The 25,911-nt window shown below is 31.4% G+C and overlaps 4 protein-coding genes across 8 annotated transcripts; 2 read left to right on the top strand and 2 right to left on the bottom strand.

The window, feature by feature from the left end:
• Positions 1–2,570: 2,570 nt before the first annotated feature.
• LOC146527520 (mitochondrial translation release factor in rescue) lies at positions 2,571–4,463 on the bottom strand. The gene is made up of 3 exons (XM_085204627.1): positions 4,170–4,463; positions 3,577–3,824; positions 2,571–3,184 (listed from the first exon to the last, which is right to left on the bottom strand). Exons 2-3 carry the CDS (start codon positions 3,782–3,784, stop codon positions 2,964–2,966), a joined length of 429 nt encoding a protein of 142 aa, XP_085060753.1. The 5' UTR covers positions 3,785–3,824; positions 4,170–4,463; the 3' UTR covers positions 2,571–2,963.
• Positions 4,464–5,395: 932 nt separating this feature from the next.
• Positions 5,396–6,232, bottom strand: Pop5 (POP5 ribonuclease P/MRP subunit). Its single transcript, XM_085204626.1, has 2 exons — positions 6,078–6,232; positions 5,396–5,981 (listed from the first exon to the last, which is right to left on the bottom strand). The coding sequence occupies exons 1-2, from the start codon at positions 6,095–6,097 to the stop codon at positions 5,528–5,530; spliced, it is 474 nt and encodes a 157-aa protein (XP_085060752.1). The 5' UTR covers positions 6,098–6,232; the 3' UTR covers positions 5,396–5,527.
• Positions 6,233–6,268: 36 nt separating this feature from the next.
• On the top strand, positions 6,269–9,397 carry LOC146527522 (FGGY carbohydrate kinase domain-containing protein). Of its 4 annotated transcripts, XM_085204622.1 has the most exons (6): positions 6,468–6,676; positions 6,991–7,160; positions 7,278–7,482; positions 7,562–8,427; positions 8,557–8,779; positions 8,901–9,397. In XM_085204622.1, exons 3-6 carry the CDS (start codon positions 7,300–7,302, stop codon positions 9,258–9,260), a joined length of 1,632 nt encoding a protein of 543 aa, XP_085060748.1. In that variant the 5' UTR covers positions 6,468–6,676; positions 6,991–7,160; positions 7,278–7,299; the 3' UTR covers positions 9,261–9,397. The 4 variants fall into 4 exon arrangements, with proteins under 4 accessions (XP_085060751.1, XP_085060748.1, XP_085060750.1 ...); XM_085204625.1 differs by lacking the exons at positions 6,468–6,676; positions 6,991–7,160 and adding an exon at positions 6,269–6,364; XM_085204624.1 differs by lacking the exon at positions 6,991–7,160 and having other exon boundaries at positions 6,523–6,676.
• A 685-nt stretch (positions 9,398–10,082) lies between these two features.
• Bre1 (E3 ubiquitin-protein ligase Bre1) lies at positions 10,083–23,932 on the top strand. Of its 2 annotated transcripts, XM_085205421.1 has the most exons (17): positions 10,083–10,290; positions 10,434–10,592; positions 11,224–11,410; positions 11,681–11,866; positions 12,729–12,949; positions 13,501–13,767; positions 14,024–14,197; positions 14,720–14,977; positions 15,684–15,785; positions 16,223–16,338; positions 16,720–16,873; positions 17,534–17,689; positions 18,049–18,240; positions 18,721–18,913; positions 19,217–19,311; positions 19,536–19,667; positions 19,926–23,932. In XM_085205421.1, exons 2-17 carry the CDS (start codon positions 10,440–10,442, stop codon positions 20,076–20,078), a joined length of 2,739 nt encoding a protein of 912 aa, XP_085061547.1. In that variant the 5' UTR covers positions 10,083–10,290; positions 10,434–10,439; the 3' UTR covers positions 20,079–23,932. The 2 variants fall into 2 exon arrangements, with proteins under 2 accessions (XP_085061547.1, XP_085061548.1); XM_085205422.1 differs by lacking the exon at positions 10,083–10,290 and having other exon boundaries at positions 10,452–10,592; positions 11,653–11,866.
• The last annotated feature ends 1,979 nt before the right edge of the window (positions 23,933–25,911 follow it).

A 25,911-nucleotide genomic window follows, 5' to 3' on the forward strand; every position in this document is an offset into this window, starting at 1 on the left:
ACCTTCACAAAGACATGTCAAAGTTGGCCGTCCTTGGATACATATACTGCCTCGCTTTGCTTCAGAAGCCGACCCAACTTCCATCTAATAAACCTTAATTGAAATGCTTCGAAATTCCTTGAATTAACTATTCATGTACTTTGTATAAATTACTTTGTTGTTGGGAAATAAAAACAAACAATTAAGATGTACATTCTGTTTTATTTTAATTATATTAGGGTAAATAAATTATATTTCACAATTAATTATATAAAATGAGAAGCGTGCCATTGTAAATGGCATGGCATGGTTGTAGGTTCAATTTCCACTCGAGGAAATGAAATATTTTCCATTTTTATTTGTTCGCACTGGTGTAGTGGCAAAGCGCGGCGTTGAGGTCCAATAACTCCAAAAATCAGCGGAAAATGGGGAACGGATTGTTTTAACTCCAGGTTATCCCTGTCTAGAGAATGGCACTTTAGGCATCTTACTGTGCGCGGAATACAGCGTAAAGCTATTTGTGACGCGTAGCATTCATCTGAAGGTACATGGCAGATACAAATGAAATCTACGAGTCACTAGCAGGCAGGTAATCTAGGCAAGTGGTTCAAATTTTTTTGTTTAAATTGTCGTATTGTTCCCTAAAAAATGTATTTTTAATTGCTAACTATTGCTGCTATTTATAAATGTATTTTTTTACAATAAATCACGTTAATTATTTTGATTCAACCTACTCACTGTAACTGTCACTACAGTAACCTGCCTATTGTGCCTAACAATGGTCAGAGTTACCTCGGATACTTAGCCCGTATTTGTAAATCCCTCTCATTGAAGAGATCATCTTGAGATGCCATTTTTAGACAGGTTAGGGGTTGTCCATTAATCACGTGATCTTTTTTTAGCATTTTTTAACCCCCCCTCCCCCATTGGTGATACGTAGTGAGGTTTAAGACCACCACCCCTCCCCCTTCTCAACATCACGTGTATTTTTAGTACCTACAACGAATCTTAAAATTTTCTGAATATTATCTTAATTTAAATACAGGTATAAACTATAATCTTATTTTATTCTGAAATTAAGGACCATAATAAAAATGTCTACACCAGGTTGCAAGTTTTTTTTTATTGCCATAACAATAATAATGAAGAAGAAAGAGCCATTCGTTTATTGTTATTGCCATAACAATAAACGAAGAGTTTAATCATAGGAAAAACATGTATTGTACTACTACATAAATATATTTAATGTATATTGTCCTCGGACCACGGATTAGCAAGACATTCTTCAACACTAACAACTGAATAAGCATCTTGCAGGTCAGTTGTTGGCACTGTGCTTTGTTGAAAATCAACATCGGTTTCATCAAGCCACTCGGTGTCATCATTTTCGCGCACAACGCAGAGAATTTCTTTCGATCTGCCGATTGATCGTCGCGTGAGGATGCGTGAAGGACGAACATTGTGCATCTCTACACTATTACTGCTCGGATTAGGTTCCTGTTCCATGACATGTTCCTTAACTTTCTTCTTTGTACAGAAGTACAATCCACACCACTGGCACGTCCGATCCAAAAGTTGCCGACGATCCTTTTGCAGACTAGGGCAATACAGGTCATACGGCAATTTGTTAAAGCCCTCATGCGTTGGGGTGATTCCAAGAGACCGACGCAGAAGAAATGTAGCAAACGTCTTGCCATCATGCTCTTGAGGCTTCGGAATACATAGACCACTAGACGACTGCAAAATTGGGTAAGGAGGTACAACGAAGCGTTCAGGAAGCCGTCCGTTGCCTGGCGACGGCGAGTCAAGGTCACTACACGCCGCGCCGTGCCGCTTAACATTTGTTTAAAAATCGCGCGTTAGACGAAAAAATAAATACACGAGATATCTTACTACACCCCCCCCCCTCCCCCCTGTGTTATTTTCGTGATTTTTATCAAACCCCTCCCCCCCCTTTCAAGCCTCACGTGATTAATGGACAGCCCCTTATGTCATGTAACACATAACACTTAGTTATTTCCATTTGAATACGAGAGCGAAACCGCAGATAAAAACGAGTCAGTTATAATTTGTTTCAGGTACTTTTCAACTAGATCCTAAATTCGGCACGACGGCTTTAGGACCTCTGCACCTGGAAATTTACTAAGTAGTTACGGATATTCAAAGAACCCTATAATTCTAATAACTTAATTTAAGATGACTGGTAACCCCATTAGGCTTGGATCTCAAAGGTCAGATAAGGTAACTCAAGATTTAAAGTTAGACTAAAAGCAACTGTAAAATGAACGCTTGATAGTAATGATTACTTTTTTTAGTAAATCCAATCAGGGAAATAAAAATATGGCTTCTCGTGGATTTTATGAGGAAAGACTTAATCACTTCCTAAGTAATAAAGATAAAATACTAGAGATCAATCTCTGGTGTCGAGACGAAGCGCAGAGTTAAGTTCCGCCAATCAACAGACAACGCCTTCGGAATTCAGTAGGAAGTGGGGAGAAGATGATCTTAACACTAGGCCGAATACAATATCAAACCAAAAAAAAAATGTGTGTGTCTTACCAATAAAAAATATTATAAATTAAAACAAAAAACATTTTCAAGATTTTAATATTACTAACATTTTTCTATACAATCTATAGACAACATCAAGGCATTTTCAATTTACTAATACTAAACTTAGAAGAACAGTGATCTAGTAAAGGCATATTGACTCTAATATTTGTACTATTTTTAGACTCACTTTTATAATAAATGTATTATTTTTGTATGTTTTAGGTTCATTCTGCATTCCCTAATAAAAGGTAAGCAGAGGAAACCTAGTGTTAAAACACTCCATTCTCGATGCACAGTCTAATTTTCTGTCTAAATTCATTGCATGTTGATTTTCAGAAGTCAACAAGTGTCTTGTTACTTGTTTGTAGTTAAAATATATTAATGAAAATTAGATATAAACATGTTTGTACAAAATCACTAAAAATCAAATATTAAAGCAAGCCTTCCCGTTTCTTCCATTCTTCTTTCAATTGAGCTCTTTTCTTTTTTTTATATTCAGTTTTTTTATATTTTTGTTCATCCAGTCTCTTTTTTTGGGCGGCTACACTATTTTCACCATTGAGCATTTCATCTAATTTCGAGACTAACATTTCACGAGCAGTTTTCCTATTATCCTCCTGACACCGGCTTGTGTGACATTTCACAACAATTCCTGAAAATATAAGTAAAAATATGGTATTTAATAATAGATTTAACTCTAATATGCATATGAAGTATTTTAATATAAAGTCATAAAGGGTTTCAAGAAGAAGCAATAAGCTAAGTTTATGTTTAAATCAGTGTCATTTCTTCAAGATAGTAAGATGGTTACAAAACATCTCTAAAAATAGACAACAAGTGTAGTGTTCACTGAAATGAAGTGTTTCAACTTTCCACTCCATATAGACTTCTGCTACTGAACACACAATGTCTTACATTTGTCAGATGTCTGAAAGTGGAGAATGGAATGTCAAGACACTAGATTCTCAGTAAGTGTAAGGTTCCAAAAATGTCATAAAGCCTATGTACATTTTGGTAAATTAATAACCTGTAATTTCATATTACCTGTAGGTGCATGAGTAAGGACTACACAGTTAGAATTTTTATTGACGGCTGACCCACCAGGTCCTGAACCTCTTACAAAGTTCTCGACAAGGTCACATTCGTTAATCTTAGGCACTTGTGTATAATCTATTGTATGTTTTGGTGCACATATGATGGTGAAAGGATTTAAATACCTTCCAAATAAAGATATGTTTTTGGTTTTAAACATTTTAAACAATAGAGCCTCTTTGTAATAAAGCTTCCCCTTTCTGAAAGTAAGTAATATTTAGCTATATAATATAAGATTATTGTCATTGAAATCAACTCATCACATATTGACAAAAACACTGATATATAGGTAATTATATGATATTATATATAAGATTAACATATTAACAGAATTTACGGAGATTAGGCTTTCAATGAAAAAAAAAATGCATATAACAATTTCGTAAATTAAATAACAATATGAAGTATTTAATTTTTGTTAATAATAATTTAAGTTTTTTAATTTAATTTTTGAACAAGATTTGGTATAATTTCCAATTCCTTATAGGGTTATAATAAGTAATAAGTAACATACAGCTCTGGGGACATCTCAATATTATATATACCTTATAAGCAAAAGCAATGTCCTCGGGTTTTTCAAGTTCTTTATTTTTCTTAAATTCACTAGTTATTCTTTTTTTATAATATGAAACCTCAGTAAATTTTAAACTCTTAGAATATAACAGTAAGTTTTTATATAATCTTAAAACTTCTATTTTGGTTACAGACATAATGTTATTTAAGCGAAATAACCTTAAAAAATCATAAAACGAACCGCAACATATTTTATAAGTAAATTTTATTAACAAAAACTTTAATTTCTAGGGGAAGGGAACCAAATTAAATAAATGATTTGACATTAGATTTGACATCTATATTTCTTTTTGCTTTTAGGCGTGTTAGTTAAGGACATTTTACTCTGCTTTTGTGGCGTAGATTGAAGAATATAATAAAGTTAGTTTTGTTACCGAAATAATAATACTGAAAAGAAATAGGTCAGATGTTATTAATTAATTTATTCAATAAATAAATAGCGTTACAAAATTTTCTGTAGTTGGTTGTTTTACTACTAGTGGAGAGATATGAGATATAGATCAAAACAATGAATTATGAGATTTTGTATATTTTTTTAATAAAAAATATTGTTCTATGTTTTAAAATATTTTGATGTACATATTGTCAAGTTATAATAACGTTAGCAAATAGTTTACAACCGGGGCACAAAAATGTGACTAAAAGCGACGGTTGTAGATTCGATATCGATTCGCAGGACAAAAGGAAACGTTAAGTTAAAAAAATGTACAAGGGTGTCATTTTTACTATTAAATCAGACTTAAAATTAGACACAAAGTAAAAAATGCTTTAATTACAACAATTGCTTGAATGAAATTATATGTAATTAAAGGATTGGAGAATTTATCAATAAAATCCTATATAAAGGTTTTATTTTGGTGAAGGGATAATATAACTCCACATATTATCAACATTTTAATGAGAGAAATGTTTCCTAGGTATTCTGTGATAAATCATCAATCTAACAAAGTATATATGGTGAAATTCTATAGTATTTTTTTTATTTTATTTTATATGTAATGCAACAAATAAAATAGCATAACAACCTGATTCACCATGTTACTATTAGTAATTGTAAAACAACTCGAAAACTTATGTCCATTTCATTAATATTTAGGATACATCAATTGAAGGGTATTACTTATGTACTTATTCGTATATACTCATAGTTCAAATATAACATAACATTTAAAATACTTAAAAAATTAAAAACATGTTCTAACCAAACTATGCCCTAGGTGTTTTTTATTATTTTTCAATAATAAACACAAAAATGTAGCTGTGCAATGCTTTTTTAAAAAAACACAAGAATATAACTTATTTTTTATACTTAAATTTATACAATATGTTGTTATTTACCAATACTTTCGATATTTATTGATACATCATTTTTAGTAAAATCCATTGTAGCTAATTCAAAAGCTTTTTTTTCTTCATCAGTTTTCAGCTTAGCCCACATAGATTCCAAATATGATTTCTGATATTTCTGTATGAACTTAAAACTATGTTTCATTGTAGCACCCACATGAAGAGTTTTTAAATTAATCTCAAGCTTACCTATTTTTGTTATAAAAGGTAAACTACTAGTTACAAATTTGTGTGGCCCATGTCTTGATCTTAAAATAGCTATTCTAGTATTCTCATTACAATATTTCGCTACAAATCCAGTTTTGACTGCGGCTACACCAAAATCTCCATGTAGTTGTTGAATTTTTTCAATTATTATATCATAAAAGTATTTTGACTTTAATCGCAAAGGTTTACAATCAGGTATACTCGGTGCTTGTATTTCTACTGTTATATACCTAGGATATGTAAAATATGCATTATTAACATATCGTTTAAAAAATCTTTTACAATATTTCTGTTAATGTAATAATTTATAACGGAATATACATTACCTATTCTTAAACCTAACCATTATCTTATATATCTAGTTCAATTCAGTTCAGTTCAATTTTCAAGTATAAGAAAAACAACGTGGTATTGTTTATATTAAACAATGCACATGCGGTCATGCGGTGCGAAATATAAATGACATTGACATTTGAGTTTGACGTTTATTGACATGAGAGGAGGGACAAGGGAACGAATAAAACAACAGACTTCACATTATTATTTATGATATTTCATATTGCCGTATTTTTAGTGATAAATTATATAATTAGATAATGCCAGGAGGAAGAAGGTGATGGTTTATTGAGCTTAATATTTTTAGTGCTAAATTTTTTATTTTAAATTGTATATTTCTAATTTCTGTATAATATTATATAAAATTCGTATTGAAGAAAGTGAAATAAATTATACTCAACTGACACGCCTAAATGCAATAAGAAGCAAACACTTTTTTTTTTAGGAATGTTTACTTAATTAATATTAATTTTAATACTATAAAAATAAATACCTATAAGTATATTATAAAAGTAATTAATTAATAATGGAATCTTATGAAATATAATATAAATATACTAAAACTACTTTATAAAATACATTTTTTAAGGCAAGTATTTAATTTTTTTGTATTCTGATTTATTCATTATTACTATTTCATAATAATAAATTTTGAAGCTCATATTAATTAAATAATGCTAAACATCAGCAAAAATAAACCCAAAATATTTTTTTTAGTTATTGATAAGCATTGTGTGTGTTATCGTAACAAAAATTACGTTAAATAAAGGAATGACAAAAAAATAAATACACTATTAATACTTTTACCTTTGTATATTAATTATATAATATTTACGTGGTATTGTATTCAACAATCATTAAATTACATATAATACACTTATAAATCATTACGTAAAATTATAGAAAAATTCTTAAACTTCATAATTGAACTAATGCAAAAGTTCAAGGAGGTATAAAGTTAGATAGACACATTCAACTTGTCTTATCTCATATTAACCAAGGTCGACCAAGTTTATTACTTGTTTATTGATAATTACAACACTTGGATGATTATAATGTATAAATTGTTGGAGGTATGTAAAAGCAGAATATTTTCTTTTATTCTATAAGCATTACCTTCCTATTACTTTTTACCAGAATACTAGAATCTTAATAAAAAATAATTCAGATTTCGAAATTATTATTTTCAGTACAATACTACATTCTTAGAACATGGAGGCAATATATTTTATAGGTGTTGATGTCGGTTCAGGTAGTGTCCGAGCGGCGCTTGTAGATGACAAGGGGCATGTTGTAAAAACATCAATTAAAGACTTGCAAACATGGAAACCCAAACCTGACTACTATGAACAATCTTCAAATGATGTATGGCACTGCTGTGAATGTGTTATAAAGGTTTGTTTCTTAAACTATATTTTTCAGCAGTACCATGCTTATAATTTTTAGTCTTAATTTATTTAAAATATTTTTTCAGGATATTGTTCATAATGTAGATCCTACAAAAATTAAGGGTATAGGGTTTGATGCGACCTGTTCCCTTGTAGCATTGGATAAAAATGGCAATCCAAAAGCGGTTAATGATTTAGGCATTGATGAGAGGAATATTATTATGTGGATGGATCACAGAGCACAAAGTGAAGCAGATTTTATAAACAAAACTCAACATGATATTTTAAAATATGTTGGGGGGAAAGTGAGCTTAGAAATGGAAATGCCTAAGCTTCTTTGGCTCAAGAAAAATTTACCTGAAAATTGGTCACAGTATGGAATTTTTTTTGACCTTCCAGATTTTCTTACTTGGAAAGCTACAGGGTCTTTAAGCCGTTCACTATGTTCATTAGTTTGTAAATGGAATTATGAATGTACAACAGATGCTAGGCACCGTTGGAATATAGATTTTCTTAAAAAAATTGACCTTGAAGATTTATGTGATGGTGATTTCCTAAAAATTGGCAAGAGGGTTTTAATGCCAGGGGATTTTTGTGGAGGTCTATCAAATGAAGCTGCTAAAACATTAGGCTTGCTACCTGGTACTGCAGTAGCTACTTCAATTATAGATGCTCATGCAGGAGGGCTAGGTATGGTTGGAGTGAAAGGAAAAGATATTGATGATAACATGTCTACTAGGTTAAGCTTAATTTGTGGCACTTCCACATGTCACATGGCTATAAGCATAAATCCCATAGTGGTGAAAGGCATTTGGGGTCCTTATTTTAGTGCTATGGTTCCCAATATGTGGCTTAATGAAGCAGGTCAAAGTGCATCAGGAATGCTTTTGGATCACATCATTACAAGTCATCCTGCTGGAGCAAAATTATTGAATAATCTAAGCACTGGAGAGTATGTAACAATTTTATAAACATAAAACTAATATTTATATAATTAGACTGTTCTCTTTTTTTTTAATAATAAGCATTCATTTTATTTGATTGTGATTTTTGATTTAATGAATTTTTCAATCGTTTTCAGGGTAAGGGCTCATTTAAGAAAGTTGTTAATGAAAATGGCAAATAATCAAGGTGTACATGATGTGAGCTTGTTAGCTAGAGATTTTCATGTGTGGCCAGATTTTCATGGCAATAGATCACCATTAGCAGATCCTAATATGAGAGGCACAATTGTTGGACTATCTATAAATAATAGTGATGAAAATTTGGCATTACTATATCTGGCAACCTTGCAGGCACTTTCTGTAAGTTAATTGTGTTGATAAGACATTCCCGTCTTCACCTTCTGACTAATTTCAAAATAAATAGAATTTAATAACATCAATGTATATCCTTTAATAAGCTATTTTTACATATTTTTTGCAGTATGGTACAAGACACATTATAGATGCCTTGTTAAAAGAAGGATATGCGCCATTTAAATCTTTACCTGTTTGTGGAGGTATAACTAAGGACCCATTATTCATCCAGATTCAAGCTGATTCAGTAGGCTTACCAGTGTTAAAACCGTATGAGAAAGAATCTGTTTTAGTTGGAGTGGCCATTTTAGGAGCTTGTGCATCAAGATATTATAACAATATACAAGCTGCTATAGAAAATATGGGAGGTACAGCGGATGTCATCCACCCAAACAAAGATGTTAGATCATTCCATGATAATAAATATAAAGTCTTCCTCAAAATGTTCCAAGATCAGATAGATTATAGAAATATAATGAATAATTAATGCATATTTTAAGAAGTGGCAGCTTTATAAGTAAATTTATATATTTTATTGTATTTTTATTATTTTATATAAATGTTATTGGAATAAAATGTTTATTTTACGCACAATAAAATCTATAAAAAAAAATATATAATTTATTTTGTCTATTGTTTTATTTTATTTCATTAAATTATTATTAAGCATAATTTGTTTTAGTAACGATGTTTAAATTAAATATTTTTTATTCGTTATTTTAAATAACGAATAAAAACTTTGTAAACTTTATTTATGGTTATGGATCATGGGTTGTCCGAATAATAAACATTTTTATTTATCTATATCATAAACAACATTTTGTAGGCATTTCTTTTTACGAAATTTTCCTCTTTATTTGTATTGTAAGTTGCTTTTCTTTGCAAAATTCACTGGGAGTACCTTACAGGTTTTGATAACGGGAAGAATTTAATACATGATTCAATTTCATAAATGCAATAAAAATTATGCATAAGTGCTTGTATCTTTTAGTTGTATTGGCTTACGGGGTTCAATAATTTCTATGCGCCAAGGGACCATCGACTTGGATTTTTAATGTTACTTTAACCTTCATATATCCACGCGATCTTGTGATAAATAGGCTTGACAAGCGGACAATAAAGAGATCCTAATAGTATATTCTTAAAGGTTCTGTTTTTTCTTATAATAAAAACGAATTACAATTACAAATATTTAATAATTAAGAACAAATAAATATAACAATTGTACCGTACCGGTACCGCAACCTATAGTGATGCCCCCTATAACTTTTAGTCGCATCCTAAAACAGCTTGACATTATTTCATTTAATGCTGTTATCATAATCTGTGGTAAAGTTAGGTCGGCTGAGGTGGTATGGGCATTGTAATTGAATATTGTTTTATGAATTCATTCGACCTTAAATGAATAAAGTTAATAGAAAATGAGAACTTATATTGCATTATTTTCGCGTAAATTCTTTATTTATATAGATTTACCTTAGAACAAAATACTTAAAATTGTCAATATTGACAAGCAGGTATGTATTATATCCGAACAATTTTAATACGCATGTTTAACGTTGAAGCTCCCACACCCAACATACTACACTATTTATAAGTATAATGCTAATCAATAGTACATTTTTTGTACAAACTACATATAATTAATTTCTATTTTCAGGTCAAGATGTCTAAACGTACAGTGGACGATGGGAGCAATGGCAGCAATCAACCGCCGATTAAAAAGGTTCACTTCGAGCCCCACCTTATCGGTCCAGTATCTACCCTTGAAGAAATGGACATAAAAGTCCTTCAATTCCAAAACAAAAAGCTAGCTCAGGTATAACCAAGTCATTAAACTTATAAGGTTTACTTAAATAAGTAACACACTTCTCCCTTATAACTAACTCTGTACAATAATGTCACAGTCAGCTGTTTCATTACTTGTTTCATTCTGTTGATCAAGTTATAACTATATACAGACAATGCATGTATTATATTAAAGTCATTATTTATATAATTATATTTTTCAACATTTCTATCAGTTTAAGTAGATGTTGACCCCTTTCAATATGTAAGTATTTCAATGGATTTAATATTATATTATTCAATTAAATGGATTTAATAAATTTATTGTTTCTTTTTATACTACAACTTGTGCTAATGCAATTAATTGCTAATTACAAGTTAAATTAACTACATATGATGATGTTATATGTGTACAATTATATGGATATTCTAATAATATATATTAACATAATAAATTGTTTCATTGAACATGTTTATCTCAGGAACTACAGGTTTTATTTCCAAAATTCTCATAATATTAGATGTATGTATTATATATGTACATACACCACTCTTAGTTATTCTTATTTGACTACAAAGGCAAAGCTCAGGTAAAATCTAATGTTATAGTAAACTTATGGCTTCAAAGTTCAGACATGCACTGAAATCTAGTAAATTTTTAGAGAATTGAACAACGCCACAGATGTGAAGCAGAGTTACGTGCTAGGATTGAACAATTAGAAAAAAGGCAAACACAAGATGATGCAGTTTTGTGTGTCGTCAATAGATACTGGAATCTATTGAATGAAGATATTAGAGTACTCTTACAACGCTTTGACGCAGAGACAGCTGATGAATCAGAAAATAAAAGTAACTATAATGAGATTGTCATTTTTTATGTATTTCTAAGAAATATATATTAATTGATTTAAATATAATGAGGTTCTTCATTACATAATAATAAAATAGTATCATTTTAAATAAAATGTTGCCAAATATGCAATTGAAAACCTGGTTTTTGTAATGATGCTAGTTGGTTAAATTTTATCTTCAAGGTGATTCAAATATATCTTAGATATTAAGATGTACACATAATTTAATATTTATTTCAGTATTTGAACCCGACTTTGCATGTTATAGATGAGAATGAAGCAACAACTTCATTCCTTATGCAGCTCTCAACTTGGGATAAGGAGGAGTTGGACGCCCAACTTGCCAATAGAGTGCAAGTCAGTAAGCGAGCTGTGGCTAAAGTTTTACAAGCATTTGACAGATTACAACAAAGAAACGACAAGATTTGGAGGGCTATTAAGGGAGAAGGGGAAGGTAATAGTCTCATTCTGTCACTTTCATTCTATAAGAATGCAAATTAAATGTAGCAATCTTGATTCTGTGATATTGTTTAATACATGGTTATAGCACATAAAATGAACATAATAGTTCCAATTAACTTCATGTTTTATCCTGTGGGTAGCAGGGAAGACAGATGGAACCCGGAGATAAGATACTTCCATTTGTATTCATTTTTCCTCATATTCTCGAGACATTTCCTATTGAGAGGTGGATCTCAACGCCTCGTTATGAGTGCAAAGAAAACAAAATATTAACTTTCTAGTAATCTTTCAAGATATTTCATAGTGGTCAAAATGTTTATGTCAAACTTAGATATTCATGTTACACCCAGCTCTAAATAATAAGCATATTAAGAATAAATAAATAATCAGAATAGGAACAATTGAGACTAAAGTAATTCTAATCAAAGTAATCCTTAACAAAAAGTATGTCTCCACTATTTGGTGAACAATTATTTATAGAATTTAATTGTACATCCAAACTTACTTATAACTTTAGTTTTCCATGTATATGTGTTATTACTATGTATTAAGTGTAATAACCTACAAAACATCACAAGGGTGTGACTGTAACACAACAGTTGTAGGTTCGATCCCCACTCGAGAATATGAAATATTTATCTAAATGTATATTTCCATTTCTTCGTTTTCGTGTCGAGGCAAAGCGTGGCGTTTAGTTCCGGCACTTAACGTATAATGCCTCCAAAATTCGGCGGAAAATCGAAAACAGAGTGTCTTAACACTAGGTTCTCTCTGCCTACCCTATTGTGTGCGGGATACAGCGTGAAGCTGATGTTATTTGATTTATTTTAACTATATATTAAACCTTTTTTAAGAGGGTACACCAGCTCCAGTATTAGATGAAGTGATCCGCGGTACTAATTCTGAGGTAACAGCTGAGAACAGACGGCTTCAAGCACTCTGTACGACGTTGCACGAAAGCCATCATGCCATGACACTTCGCGTGGCACAGTTACAAGATGCTGTTAATAGCCGTGATACGGAGAATGCGGAGTTAAAGAATCAGATTGATGACCTTCAGTATGAATTGATGAAGGTATTTTATTTCGACATATGATAAGTATTTTTATTGTAAGTGTAAGCATGTTTTAATGTATTTTTCATAAAAAAGCTAAGATTATGCTCACAATATATTATTAAAAATAATTATACAGAGTGTTTTTGTTAGCATCACTTTAAATGAAACCACAGTTTTAACTACTCTATAAAAGCCTTAAATTAATTATACAATTTTAAAAAAAATGTTTTTCCCAAAAATGAAAAAGTTTTTTTTTCAAACAAAATATAAAATTATCGTAGTAAAATAAGACGCCATTTGTTAAAGACGACGCACGCACACATATATCTATCAAAGGGACAGCGTCGCACACGCCTCATTCCGAAATCTACTCGTAGGCGCCAATAGGCGATAAAGTCTCTGTCTGTAGTGTTTGGGTTCAGTTCCGGTAAAATAAAATGGGGAATTTGTGTGACTATAAGTGAATGGCTTGTCTCAACAATAGATTGTGCCTATTCTATGAGAAATCCTATCCTAAAATAACCAATAACATATATTATAATCTAATAAGATTCTACCACATTCACCAGGTCAGATCAAGAAATGATAAACTAGAGAACCACCTCGCCGAAGCAATAGAAAAACTTAAGAGTTATCATCAATCGGGTGGTGCCAGTGCAGGACCCTCAACAAGCACAACCTGTGCCCCTCACTCTGCTGCCAGTGCAAAATTGGAAGATGTTGCCGCAGAACTCGAAGAACAAAGGGAGCTCGCTAACAATAGACTGGCTGAGTTAGACCGCTTGCACAGACAACATAGGGATACATTGAAAGAATTGGAGAAGCTTAAAATGGATGTGAGTTGATTTTTTGCTTATGGTTTTTTTATATTTAATATAAAAATAATATATTTAATTATCAATGGTTTAAATAAAATTTTAAAAATTTTACTTCACTTTAATTACTTTTATAGAAATATGACTAGCCTTGACCAGTGTCAACCCCTGTACATAGGGGTAGGGTCAAAATATCATGAAATTTGTGTGACGTAATTTAAAGGTGGTCCTTAAGCAATAAATTAATGTTTAATATTATATTCCACTCTTTCCTCAGATTCGTCAACTCCCTGAGTCGGTAATAGTGGAGACAACTGAGTACAAATGTCTGCAAAGTCAGTTTTCAGTTCTTTACAATGAATCAATGCAAATGAAGACAGCTTTAGATGAAACGAGACTTCAGTTGCAAAGTGCAAAGAATTTGCATATGCGACAAATTGAGATGATGGAGGTAATGTTATACATATTTTGATCCAAAAAATATTTTTTTCAAATACACTTGTTTTTTAACAAGTGCTACTTGTACTTATTAAGTAGCATCTGGTGTTTTATAATAATATACATTTTTCTTAGAAAAAATGACGCCAGCCGTGGCGAATTTTTATTTTCTCGATCTGGTAATGAGGCGAAGGGCGGCGTTAAGTTCTGCCACTCAACACACAATCCCTAAGAATTCGGTGAAAGTGGGAAATAGAAATGTCAGTGTCCATTAGGATCCAGGGCTTTCTCTAACTACCTTGCTATGTGCAGGATACAGTGTGATGAAAAAAAGTATGTAAGATGCTTATATTAACTCTCATATCACGTGATTGTGGTGAAATTGACAGTTAACTTTAGTGGTGTGCTGAGATGCTAAAGTACCTATATAGATCTTTTCTTCGATAGTATTCTGAACTCACACATTGTTGCTTTTAGCCCTAGATGCTTTTGACCCCAGGTGAAGGCAAAAAAAATAATATTCCTTCTTTTTCAGAGTGAAGAATTAGCAAGACAAAAAGCATTAAGAGCCGAGATGATCCAGCTCGAAGATGTTCTCGGCCAACTGCGCAAGGAGTATGAAATGTTACGAATTGAATTTGAACAGAATCTCGCCGCTAACGAACAGACTGGACCAATTAACAGAGAGATGAGGCACTTGATTACGTCACTACAGAATCATAATCAACAGTTGAAGGGTGAAGTCCACAGATATAAAAGAAAGTATAAAGACACAAGTCAGGAATTGAACAAGGTATCATTTATTTTTATTCATATTCGTAAAACGTTTGATAGTTTATTAATAAATCACTGTAAACTGTATTTATATATATTTTAAAGAGAATAAGTTCGAGGCCAGTCGTGGCACAGGGGCGCAAAAACGAAACGGAATATTTATTTAAATTTATATTTTTATTTCTACGCTCTGGTGTCGAGGCAAAGCGCGGCGTTGAGTTGAGTTGAGTCACTCAACACGCAATGCCTCCAGAAATTGGTGGAAAGTGGGGAACGGAGTATCTTAACATGAGGTTCCGTTTGCCTATCCTGCTGTGAAGGCAGTGTGCGGAATACAGCGTGAAGCTAGTATGGTATAAGTAATATTGAAAATGTTTTATTTATGATGGAATATTTTTTTTATAATTGTTGAGACATTTGTGCATGTGGAGTGAAAGAATAGTAAAAAGCTATCATAATAGTGCAGTCGGACAGTACCTGACTGGACATACAATGGTTGTTAGTTCTATCTCCACTCGGCGGAATGAATTATCTTATTTTGCACCACTCTAGTGAGATAAAGGGTGGCGTTAAGTACCACCAGTATTACTAAACATGCTTTATTGTGTATTGGGGCAGAAAGCAGAGAATGAAGTATCTTGAAATGAAATTCCCTTTGCCTTCCCTGCTTTATACAAAGTGAGGGTTAAAAGTAAAAATAATAAAAATATATTAAATGATTAAAGGTACGCAAAGAGTTAGAAGAGGCAAGTTCCCGCGGCGGTGTCAACGCGGAACAACCCGATGAAAAACCACTCATAGTGAAGAAGGAAGAACCAGATCCTGAGGTGATCATTTACTGTATATTATTATTTAATTTTAACAATATATCCCATTGACTATACTATATTGATAGGAATCTAAAGTGTGTGTGTTAGTACAAATTAAGATTAACTACCTAAATATTAGTTTTATTTGTCATTTTCTTTAAAATAATTTTCGTATTAGAAATGTATTCATTACCTGAATAAATTGTCGAGTACATTACATACAGTAGTATATATTTACTGTAATTCTTTAGGAGTTATAGTGGTTCAAAGTCAGGAATGATTAGTGGACAAGTACTCACCAAAAAATAACAAATAAATAAATGAAATAGAGGAATGGATTTCTCGTTATATACTGTGTACTAATTACAAGTTAGTATAATGTATATTATGTACAGTAAGTAGATTAAAAATAAAAAATAAATATATACATTAAAAATAATATAAATACTTTTAAGGGTGAAGAAAGTGGTAGCGGTGCGTGCAGCGGTGGTGAGATGAAGGGCAAGGAGCACGGCCGCCTCAAGCTGCAGGAACAGGACCAGCTCATCAAGGACCTTAAACAACAGTTGAAGTATGTTGACAAATTATTTGTTTTTCAGTTTCCTGCATATAATGTAAGGTAAGTGGAGGGAACTTAGTGTTGAGATATTTTCTTCTTTGCTTTTTGTTTCAAGAATAGATTTATGTGTTGAATAGTGATATTAAACTGTTCGTTTTGTTGTGTCTGATTGAGAAAAATTATAAATTCTTATGAGTGGGGATGGAACCTACAAGAATTGCTTTTATAGACACTGTTAAATCCATTTCGTCACAGTCAAATCCATTGCTTGTTGACTAGTGGAAAACAACACCGTCCTTTGTCTTACTAAAGCGGGAGTAAAAAATAATTTAACATATGAAATCATACAATAAATATAGCAATCAGATATAAATTACAACATAATATCAATAGAAAGGCGGTGAACGAGCAAAAAGAGCTGAAGCTCCTGCTTGACATGTACAAGGGTCTGGGCAAGGAGCAGCGCGACAAGGTGCAGCTGATGGCGGCCGAGAGGAAGGCGAGGCAGGAGCTGGAGGACCACCGGCAGAAGGCCAAAATGGCGCAGGTTTATATATGATCTATGTATAGTTATTGAGTTTCTTTATGTGATTGTTAGTTGAAGTGTTTGTCCATACCAAAAAGATTTTATTGAAAAATAGTTGAGAAATCGTATAAACATTTGAGTGCAGTGGGATTAAAACTGCCCTTATTGGAAACCGACTAAGCGCTCTGGCCACTAATTATGACTAGTATGATTGCCATTTACTTTAATATGGTGAATTGAGACACTTTAAAAATATTTTTTACAATATTTTATTTTTTGCTATCAAAAGTTTTTATTTAATTACTTAATTGCTTTCTATGCAATTTTTTCATATAATATCCGAAATTTATTTTATTCTGATCAATTAAAACAGCAATATGCTGTATTTATTTTTCATATTCCATATTTATTGAACCTTTAATATATAGTAATAATAATAAAAAAAGTATTGAAGAAGCTACATTGTAACTGCTATTAGCTGTGAGTAGAAATGTCAACATATTGCCCTAGAGTATTTTTTCTACTTATGACATATTATTTATTTCCTTGCAGATACATTCAATATAACAAGATGCATAAAAAGTAACATTTTTAAAAGGAATTTTATTTTAAATACGGTAGACATAATATTTATCTTACAAATTATTTAATAGATTTTCTATGTTTCTATTATATTTACAGGAAAGTAAACGTGAGAGGCGGCTCGCTGACGAAGACGCGTTGAGAAAGATCAAACAGTTAGAAGAACAGAAGTATGAATTACAAAAGCAGTTGTCTTGTGCGCGACCCAACGCAGACCCTCTTCATGCTTTTTCTAGGCCATTTGCTGGCTCACAGGTATGTAAACTACTATTTTTGATCGCGGTTTTGTCTGCGTCTAATTTGATTATCACGTAAATAGAAATTGGTCTAAACTATATCTAAACATTTTTTTAGCTTCACGCTGCATCTCTGTTGCCCATTAACACACTTCCTTTCCTCACTGTCCGTTGAATTTCAGGCATTGCGTGGCGGAACTCAACACCTCGCTTTGTGCCATAGTGAGGAAGTGAAAATAATTCAGTCCCCCGAATGGAAACAAACTCACAACCGTCGTCGTTTACAATCAAACGCTGCGCCGCTACGCCACAACGTCCTTTAATATAATAACTACAATTAAATTAACTATGCAATAATAATATACTTTAAACTTACAGGAGGAAGAAGCGCTCCTTAACGAAATGGAAGTAACAGGCCAAGCGTTTGAGGAAATGCAAGAACAGAACTCTCGGCTCATTCAGCAGCTACGGGAGAAGGATGACGCCAACTTTAAACTTATGTCTGAACGTATTAAAGCTAATTCCCTTCATAAATTGCTTAGGGAAGAGAAACAATTGTTGCAGGAACAGGTTGGTGAAAGGAGAATATTGTTATAACTTTATTTATAAAACATAATATATTTATGTATATAACTAAAATCTATTCATAATTTAAATTTAGCTTTAGAGTAAATATTTTTGAGTATTTGGGATAAACGTGAAAATTTTGTTAAATAAAAATATAAATTCATATAAAAAAAAATATGTATTTTTTTAGGTGGTTTATGTATAGGGTAATAAAAAACCTAAAATACTGTAAACATAGTAAGTACATAACATACATTCTTCATATTTTATTTTTCTTAATTTCTCCGAAACTGTATTAAAGTCAGTTTAGTTAACACAAAATGCAGACCTTAACCCTACGAATTAAGCAGTGTACCCGCGGTAATCCATCACTGTAACTTCAGAATAAAAAATTCGAACTATAGAGAATCTTTATCAGGCTCAGTACTATCGCGGGTCCAAAAAAAATCAAGCGACAAAATATTAACACAATATTATTTTCAGGTGGTAACTCGGGATCAACAAATCGAGTCTATGGGGTTAGTGGCGCGCCGTCTTGAGGAGAAGGAGAGACTCCTACAAAACACATTGTCAGCCGTGGAGAAGGAACTGCTTCTACGTCAGCAGGCCATGGAGATGCACAAGCGTAAAGCAATAGAATCCGCTCAGTCAGCTGCCGACTTGAAATTACATCTTGGTATGTTATGATTATATTTAAATATAGTGGTAGGTTTTGCCAGAGATGACTTCAAATTGAAAAATCAAATTATAATTTTATAAACAATTGATGTTTATAAAATTTTATAATTTTCTATATCAACTAACAACTTCATATACAATTTCTTTATAGTAGGAAATGATTGTCACCTGATAGTTTGATGTTAATACTATTTTTTTTATATTATATTTATAAAAATAAGTGTATTAATACAGCATTATTTATTGTATGATATTATATAATATTAATTACTAATGAGTTCATGTTTGTATTTAAATACAGAAAAGTACCATGCGCAAATGAAAGAGGCGCAGCAAGTTGTGGCTGAAAAGACAAGTGCGCTTGAGGCCGAAGCATACAAGACGAAGCGGTTACATGTAAGTTTTTTTAGCTTCACTGTCCCACTTTCCGTTGAATTCTCGAGACATTGCATGTTAACTCATGATATATGGATTAGAAATTATATTTTTTTCTTATTACAACTGACATGGTAATACGTAATGACTGACATTGTTTTTTGTCAGTTATAGAATAGTGGAAATATTTTTTACTTTAATTTATATGATTCAAATGTCAATAAACAATATTTGTGGTTCAATAGGAGGAATTGGCAGTGTTACGGCGTAAGGCGGAGCGCATGAAGAAGATGGAGCAAGCCGGCAGCAGTATGGACGAAGTGTTGTTAGAAGAAATCCGCGAGTACAAGGAGACTCTCACATGCCCTTCGTGCAAGGTTCCTAAACTGTTTCTATATATTTACTTAGTTTCACACATGCACTATAGCAAAATAAACAAACAAAACTATTATAAGATTTTTTGTTTCATACTTATACTCTTTGAAATTAGGTTTTAACAAATAATTATTGTAATTTTATTGTATCAGTTATAGAAATGTTTTTGTTCTATAAATATAAAAGACTTTTCATGTCGTCTAATTCAGTACATTTGCTGATTAATACATTACAATACATCTAATAAATAAATTTGGCAGGTGAAACGCAAGGACGCAGTACTAACAAAGTGTTTCCACGTGTTCTGCTGGGACTGCCTGCGCACGCGCTACGAGACGCGCCAGCGCAAGTGCCCCAAGTGTAACGCCGCCTTCGGCGCCAATGACTACCACCGCCTCTACCTCTCCACCTAAGCACCGACATCCATAGTGGTTATGTTGCCCTGGTACAGCCCGACAAATACTGTATGAGGATTGTGATCACACCACCTCTCCACCTAAGCACGTACATCTCTAGTGGTTATGTTGTCCTGCTAAAACCGACGTATACTTCATGGAGATAGATATACAAGAGTCAGGGGGGAAGGCGTTTCTATGTAGGTATCCAAAATACCTCTGAAAATTCATAAAGTTCTTGTCGGGCTATACCCACCAACTACTAAAACCGATTGTACTTGTCCACTTAAGAACAAACATCCTTAGTGTTTATGTTGTCCTGGAATTAGCATCGTTTGGGCGTTGTAGTTTACGTAAGGGGTATACAAGTGTTACGTATCGCAATTTACGGGGAGTGCCCTCTGCTCCCCTCTCCTCGCAAAGTTTATGGAAAGGGGGGTAACACAATTTTCTTTTATATGACAAGTTATTCCTTTCATCTTTTTAATGGAGCATTTTTAGCCTCGTATTGTATTTCTTTTTTATAAACAAAATTAAAAATATCAGTACTAACTAACACATTAAACGTTGCGTAATGTTAACGGTGATGGTTAAAAGGAGAGAGACCGACGTTTCATTGGTGGTAAGAAGGTTTGAAAATGAAAAAAAAAATGCGTTACGTAATACTTGAACGGCGCCCTATATCTTTTTAGTGCATCGACTGTTCGCGATCTGATTTTTGTTGGTTACCCCTATTTGTACAATTAATATTTATAAATAACTGCATTACTATCACATTACATTCATATTACATTCTCATAGTTAATTTTCTTTCGATTTTTCATCAAATGCCAAAATATGTTATTTAAACAAATAAAGTAAAATTAGCGAACACTTTATTTAAAATATTTAATAGATTTTGCTTAATATTGAGACGTTATTATTATGTACAAAAAATAAAAACAAACAATACATAACTTGTTTGTTAATATTAATGAATTATTATTTTATATAGTGTTGTTAAAACTATAGAGGTAGCAAAACAAACAGCTTGCAAATATTTTAAAAATATTTCATAGTTATAAACATTTTAGTGACAACTAAAGGGTTTTTTTCACTATTTAATTAATAAGCTACATTCGACGCGACTCTTTGGCTCTAAACTTTGTAAGAAATCATTGACAGTTGTATTTAAATGCATGGGCAGAGGTAACTTATAATAATTATTATTTTTATTATGACACCTTTGTGCTTCAACTGAAGAATTCAACTTCAATTGATTAGGGGTCATGCATAAATTACGTCACACAAATTTTAAGATTTTTTCACCATAATCCCCTCTTCTGTTACATTTGTGATATTATGTTTTCAAATGTGATGTATACAAAATTTACTCGTCCCCTTACTCGTAAAATAAAAAAATTTACTCGTACCCCTTGTCACATAATATCAAACATCATTAAAAAGTGTGGCCCCCTTACGTAGGAAATAATTTTATATTACAGTAGGAAATGGTGTATATGTGTATTTCAGTCGGTACTACTAAGCTGACACAATGTTGCCAATTGAAAAAATATAATTAGTAATTTCGAAAGGGATCTCATGGCAATACTGACATTAATATTGGTTTTATTATTTAACGAGATCAGCTTGTATATGTGGTTACTTATATTTGTAGTCAACGTTTAAGTTTTAGCTACAACAGTGCAATGTGGTTTGCATTTTAGGTTATATTTGGTTTTTTTGAGAATTGTCCGTAGCAAACAGATGGCGCCACTCGTGGACGAGATTAAACATTCATCAAATAAGAAACGATCATTAATTAAAATGTATTTATTAAATATATAATATAACCTTTCATCTTGAAGTTGCTATAGTGATAATAAAATAGATAATTTAATAATCTCACTCGTATATGGCGCCATAAATAAAACTGGTGGCTCTCATTGAACAGTATTGAAATGGATTAAATCACTTGTGTGATGGGGTTGTGAGTTCAATAGAATGATGGCAATAGATTTCTCGATCTGTTGATTGGATGGTTGCATCGATTATTATTATTGTCTATTAAAGCTTATGTAGAGCTACAATTCGTATTCTCTGTAGAATAAAAATTAAAAATATTATAAAAATCACCAAATTAATAATGCATAAACCAAAATGTCAGCTTTTTAATCTTTTGTAACATAGTTGCTTAAATAAAAAATATATACGAATATGAAAAATCTTATATATAAATAAGTAATATAATATTATTCTGTACATAATTTTCCATTCTACTCTGATTACGAATTGCCTTATCGATGTTAGATATGTGGCGTGTACATTATTATTAAATAACTTTATTCGCTTTTGAGTATTATAGTCTTAATCAGTTCGTTGAGCATTGGAAATGTTAAATGTAGAACAAAACTATATCTAGGGAACATTGTCTGTACATCCTGTAAGTAGAAACAATATACCGTGTTAATTAATGTGACATTTATTAGGCCGGGCTGTATGCAAATATAATAAATATAGATAACATTAACATAATCCGGCGTCCGTTAATTTGTGTGATTTTAAATCTTGAAACTCCAAGCTATTATTTTTCTTTGATATAAAATGACCAATAAGAACAGATAATAGTAAACAGTTAATATGTCTTTATTAAATAATTTTCAAAGTTCAAAGCTATCATTATGTATAAAAGCTTACGGTCCGGTCACGCGACGCGAGCATGCTAATGGCGCTGCCATTGTTATCAGCTTATCATTCATTCCTTAAGTTATAATTATACTTTCCATGTATTTAATTATGAATTATGAACGCAATCATTAAATTTAAGAATTTAAAATGCATTTTGCAAATCCGTATCGCGCATACGTGTTTATTGTATATTGAGAATTACATGAAATCGAACAAGTTGTTTATCTTCGTTTAGTTTGTAAGTTTATTTAGTTCAACACCACCTTGGTATGGGCGACCAACTATGACTATATTATATGAAAATTGCTTTGAAATCAATAGCTTTTTTCTTTTTTTTTTTTCTGTAATATTTAATGCCGATCATTAAATTGGTTAAGAGTTGGAGACAAGTCATGTAGCTCACAATTGATAGTATTGACTTTATTTTATATATTTTTTTTATGTTAGTTTCGCCTATACCCAGGTAGTCTGCTATTGTAGATAGGCAAATAGACTAACGACAGCCCACTGACTGATATATTTATACTTTAGGCTTAACTCTCATTGGGTTACATCGCATTCACTGTCACCTGCAATCTCAATATGTTTCTAAGTTTGGAAAACATCAACTAATATAGTATTTTCACAAACTTTAAATGGTGGTGGAAATATAACTATTATTCAGTGGCAGTGTTGAATTCGAATTTATTTTAATAGAATAATTTTGTTAAACGCAATATCAACACAAATCTTGTACATTTACCCTCAGCCTTGTTGTATTTAGTATATCGTGACGTCACTTACTGCAAGATTGCCATAATAAAAAAATCGATAACAATATTTTTGACTTTGATACTTTTATAACAAAATATAATAATAATAATTCTTTATGAAATATATTCAGTTGATTAAATATATCATATCTATAACTGTGATTTCTGTTTTGTAATTTAGTGAACGCTATCTGAAATATCAGCAAACTTGAAAGCTTTTTTAAACTCATTGGTCATAAAAGTTTTCTCACATTAAAAATTATATTAAAGTTAATATATAAGTAGGCAAAATTTTTAATATTCCTCGATGTCGTTTTTCGATGTTAAATCGTTCAATTTTAATGGTGTCGCAAATTTCAGGCTGAGGCTACGTGATTCACTCAAACTGTGTATATCGTAATGTAATGTAATATTAATTTAAATAGATTATGGAATAAATGTTTCAAACACTTATATTTTGTTTAATTTCTTTATGATAATAATTCTGTTTTAGTAACATATATTTTAGGAAAATTTTAATAGTATAAATTGAAAAAACAAAGAATTAGTTCTCATGCTTTTTACAAATATAAAAAAGTAGTTTCAAACATAAAAAAATAAAGGGCTACTAGGTAAACTACTAGGTACTTTTATATTTATCTAGCTTGATAAATTTATTTCTCTTTTAGTATATTTTTAAAACAACAAAGGGACATATTTGTAACATATTATAACCTTAACATACAAAATATTTCGTAAAAATAATTAAATCATTATTTTATATTGAAGATTTGAAAGCGGGCGGAAAGTGGGGCAGTGTCTCAACATTAGGTTCCATCAGCCTACCCTGTTATATACGAGATACGGCGTAAGCTAAAAAAAGTAGTTTCTTAGATAAAACCAAAAAAATATATTTATCATAATTTTATTTACATTTTATACATCACAATGTGACAGTTTAATCGTAGGTATCATAATACTCATAATAAACTTATTACCTAAGTAATTTGCTTAACATTCTTACAATGATCGTGCTAGCTCCTAAAGCAAACTATGTATATGAATGGCAAAAGCGTGTAGTTGTACTTTCAAATGTGAAAAGTTTCTATATTTTATGTTAATTTATAATAATATAATCACACAAACGGAAAATGTGAAAGAAATTAAAGAATCATTTTCGTCTCTGCGAAACCCAACATAAATAAAACTTCAGTCTCATTCGTCTCTTACTGCAAATAAAGAAATATAATTGAATTTATATACTAATATGTATATAAAAAAACATTGGAAAATATTAAATGCGGCGAAGCAGTTGCTGTGATTTAAAATTAATTAAAAAACAGCAACGCATAAGTTTTGATACTTATCGAAAATAATATATTTGCAATATAGATATGTATATATGTTGGAAATTTTAAAGTTTTCTTTAATAAATCTTTTTCATTCGACAATTTTTATTGACTAGACTGTAACAACAAACACCATAACATTCATTTATTTACATTTATTCTTGGTGTCGCTATACAACACGCTGTACATTGGTTTACATCTTACTATTAATGGCACACACAAACAAAATTGCGATTTATTTTAGTAAAAATAACGTTTTTCTGTCTATTTACTCCAAACTGATATTTCTGTGTTAACACTTTCTGTCTTAAGCAGGCTTAAATTTAACGCAATATATTTTTTATATAAATTTTACATAATACAAGGTATTTATAATGTAGGTACATAATTATGTATTTTATAGATATGTCGAAATATAAATCGGGAATAAATAGTAACTGCAAAATAACCTTACAAACGTATTGAAGTTCCATATAAAAATTTAGATACCAGCAGGATTTGAAGGCGCACCTCATGCGTTCTATAGTATATACGCTAGAGCGTTTGATGAGTTGTTCACGAGCAAGAGGGGCGAGTTAAAATCCTGCTTTACGATAACATTTTATAAGAATAATTGTAACAAAAGCAATATTTTTATTTGAGGCGGCAAAAATAATATAAGTAACCCTTTTGAAAAATCATTCAAATAAATATAAACCGACATCTTGGAATGGAATAATTAAGTATTGAAAGTCTGTAATTATTCTAAAGCATGAAATCGTTCAAATATTTAAGAACAAATATGCGTGTTATTTTGTCGAACGTACACCGCCATTATACATTCTATTCTACACTCGGCTACACTCGGCTAGACGCTACTAGCTTTTCCTACCAACATGTAAACTCACTACTCCAAACATTCAAAAACACTTAACCAGTACTGAGGAAAGTAATACACGATAATATTAATTCATTAATATTAAAATTGTTACCATTGTCATCTGTACACTTCTCAACGCTGATTCAATGAAGTAGATATCTACTACATTAAAGATACATAGGGAAAAAATAAACCAAACACAAAATGATAGAACATGAAGCTCATCAACATATAAATAAACCAT

Source organism: Heliconius melpomene, chromosome 20 (genome assembly GCF_056956725.1).
Source record: "Heliconius melpomene rosina isolate 202511_hmr_F chromosome 20, ASM5695672v1, whole genome shotgun sequence".
NCBI classification, from domain to species: Eukaryota; Metazoa; Arthropoda; class Insecta; order Lepidoptera; family Nymphalidae; genus Heliconius; species Heliconius melpomene.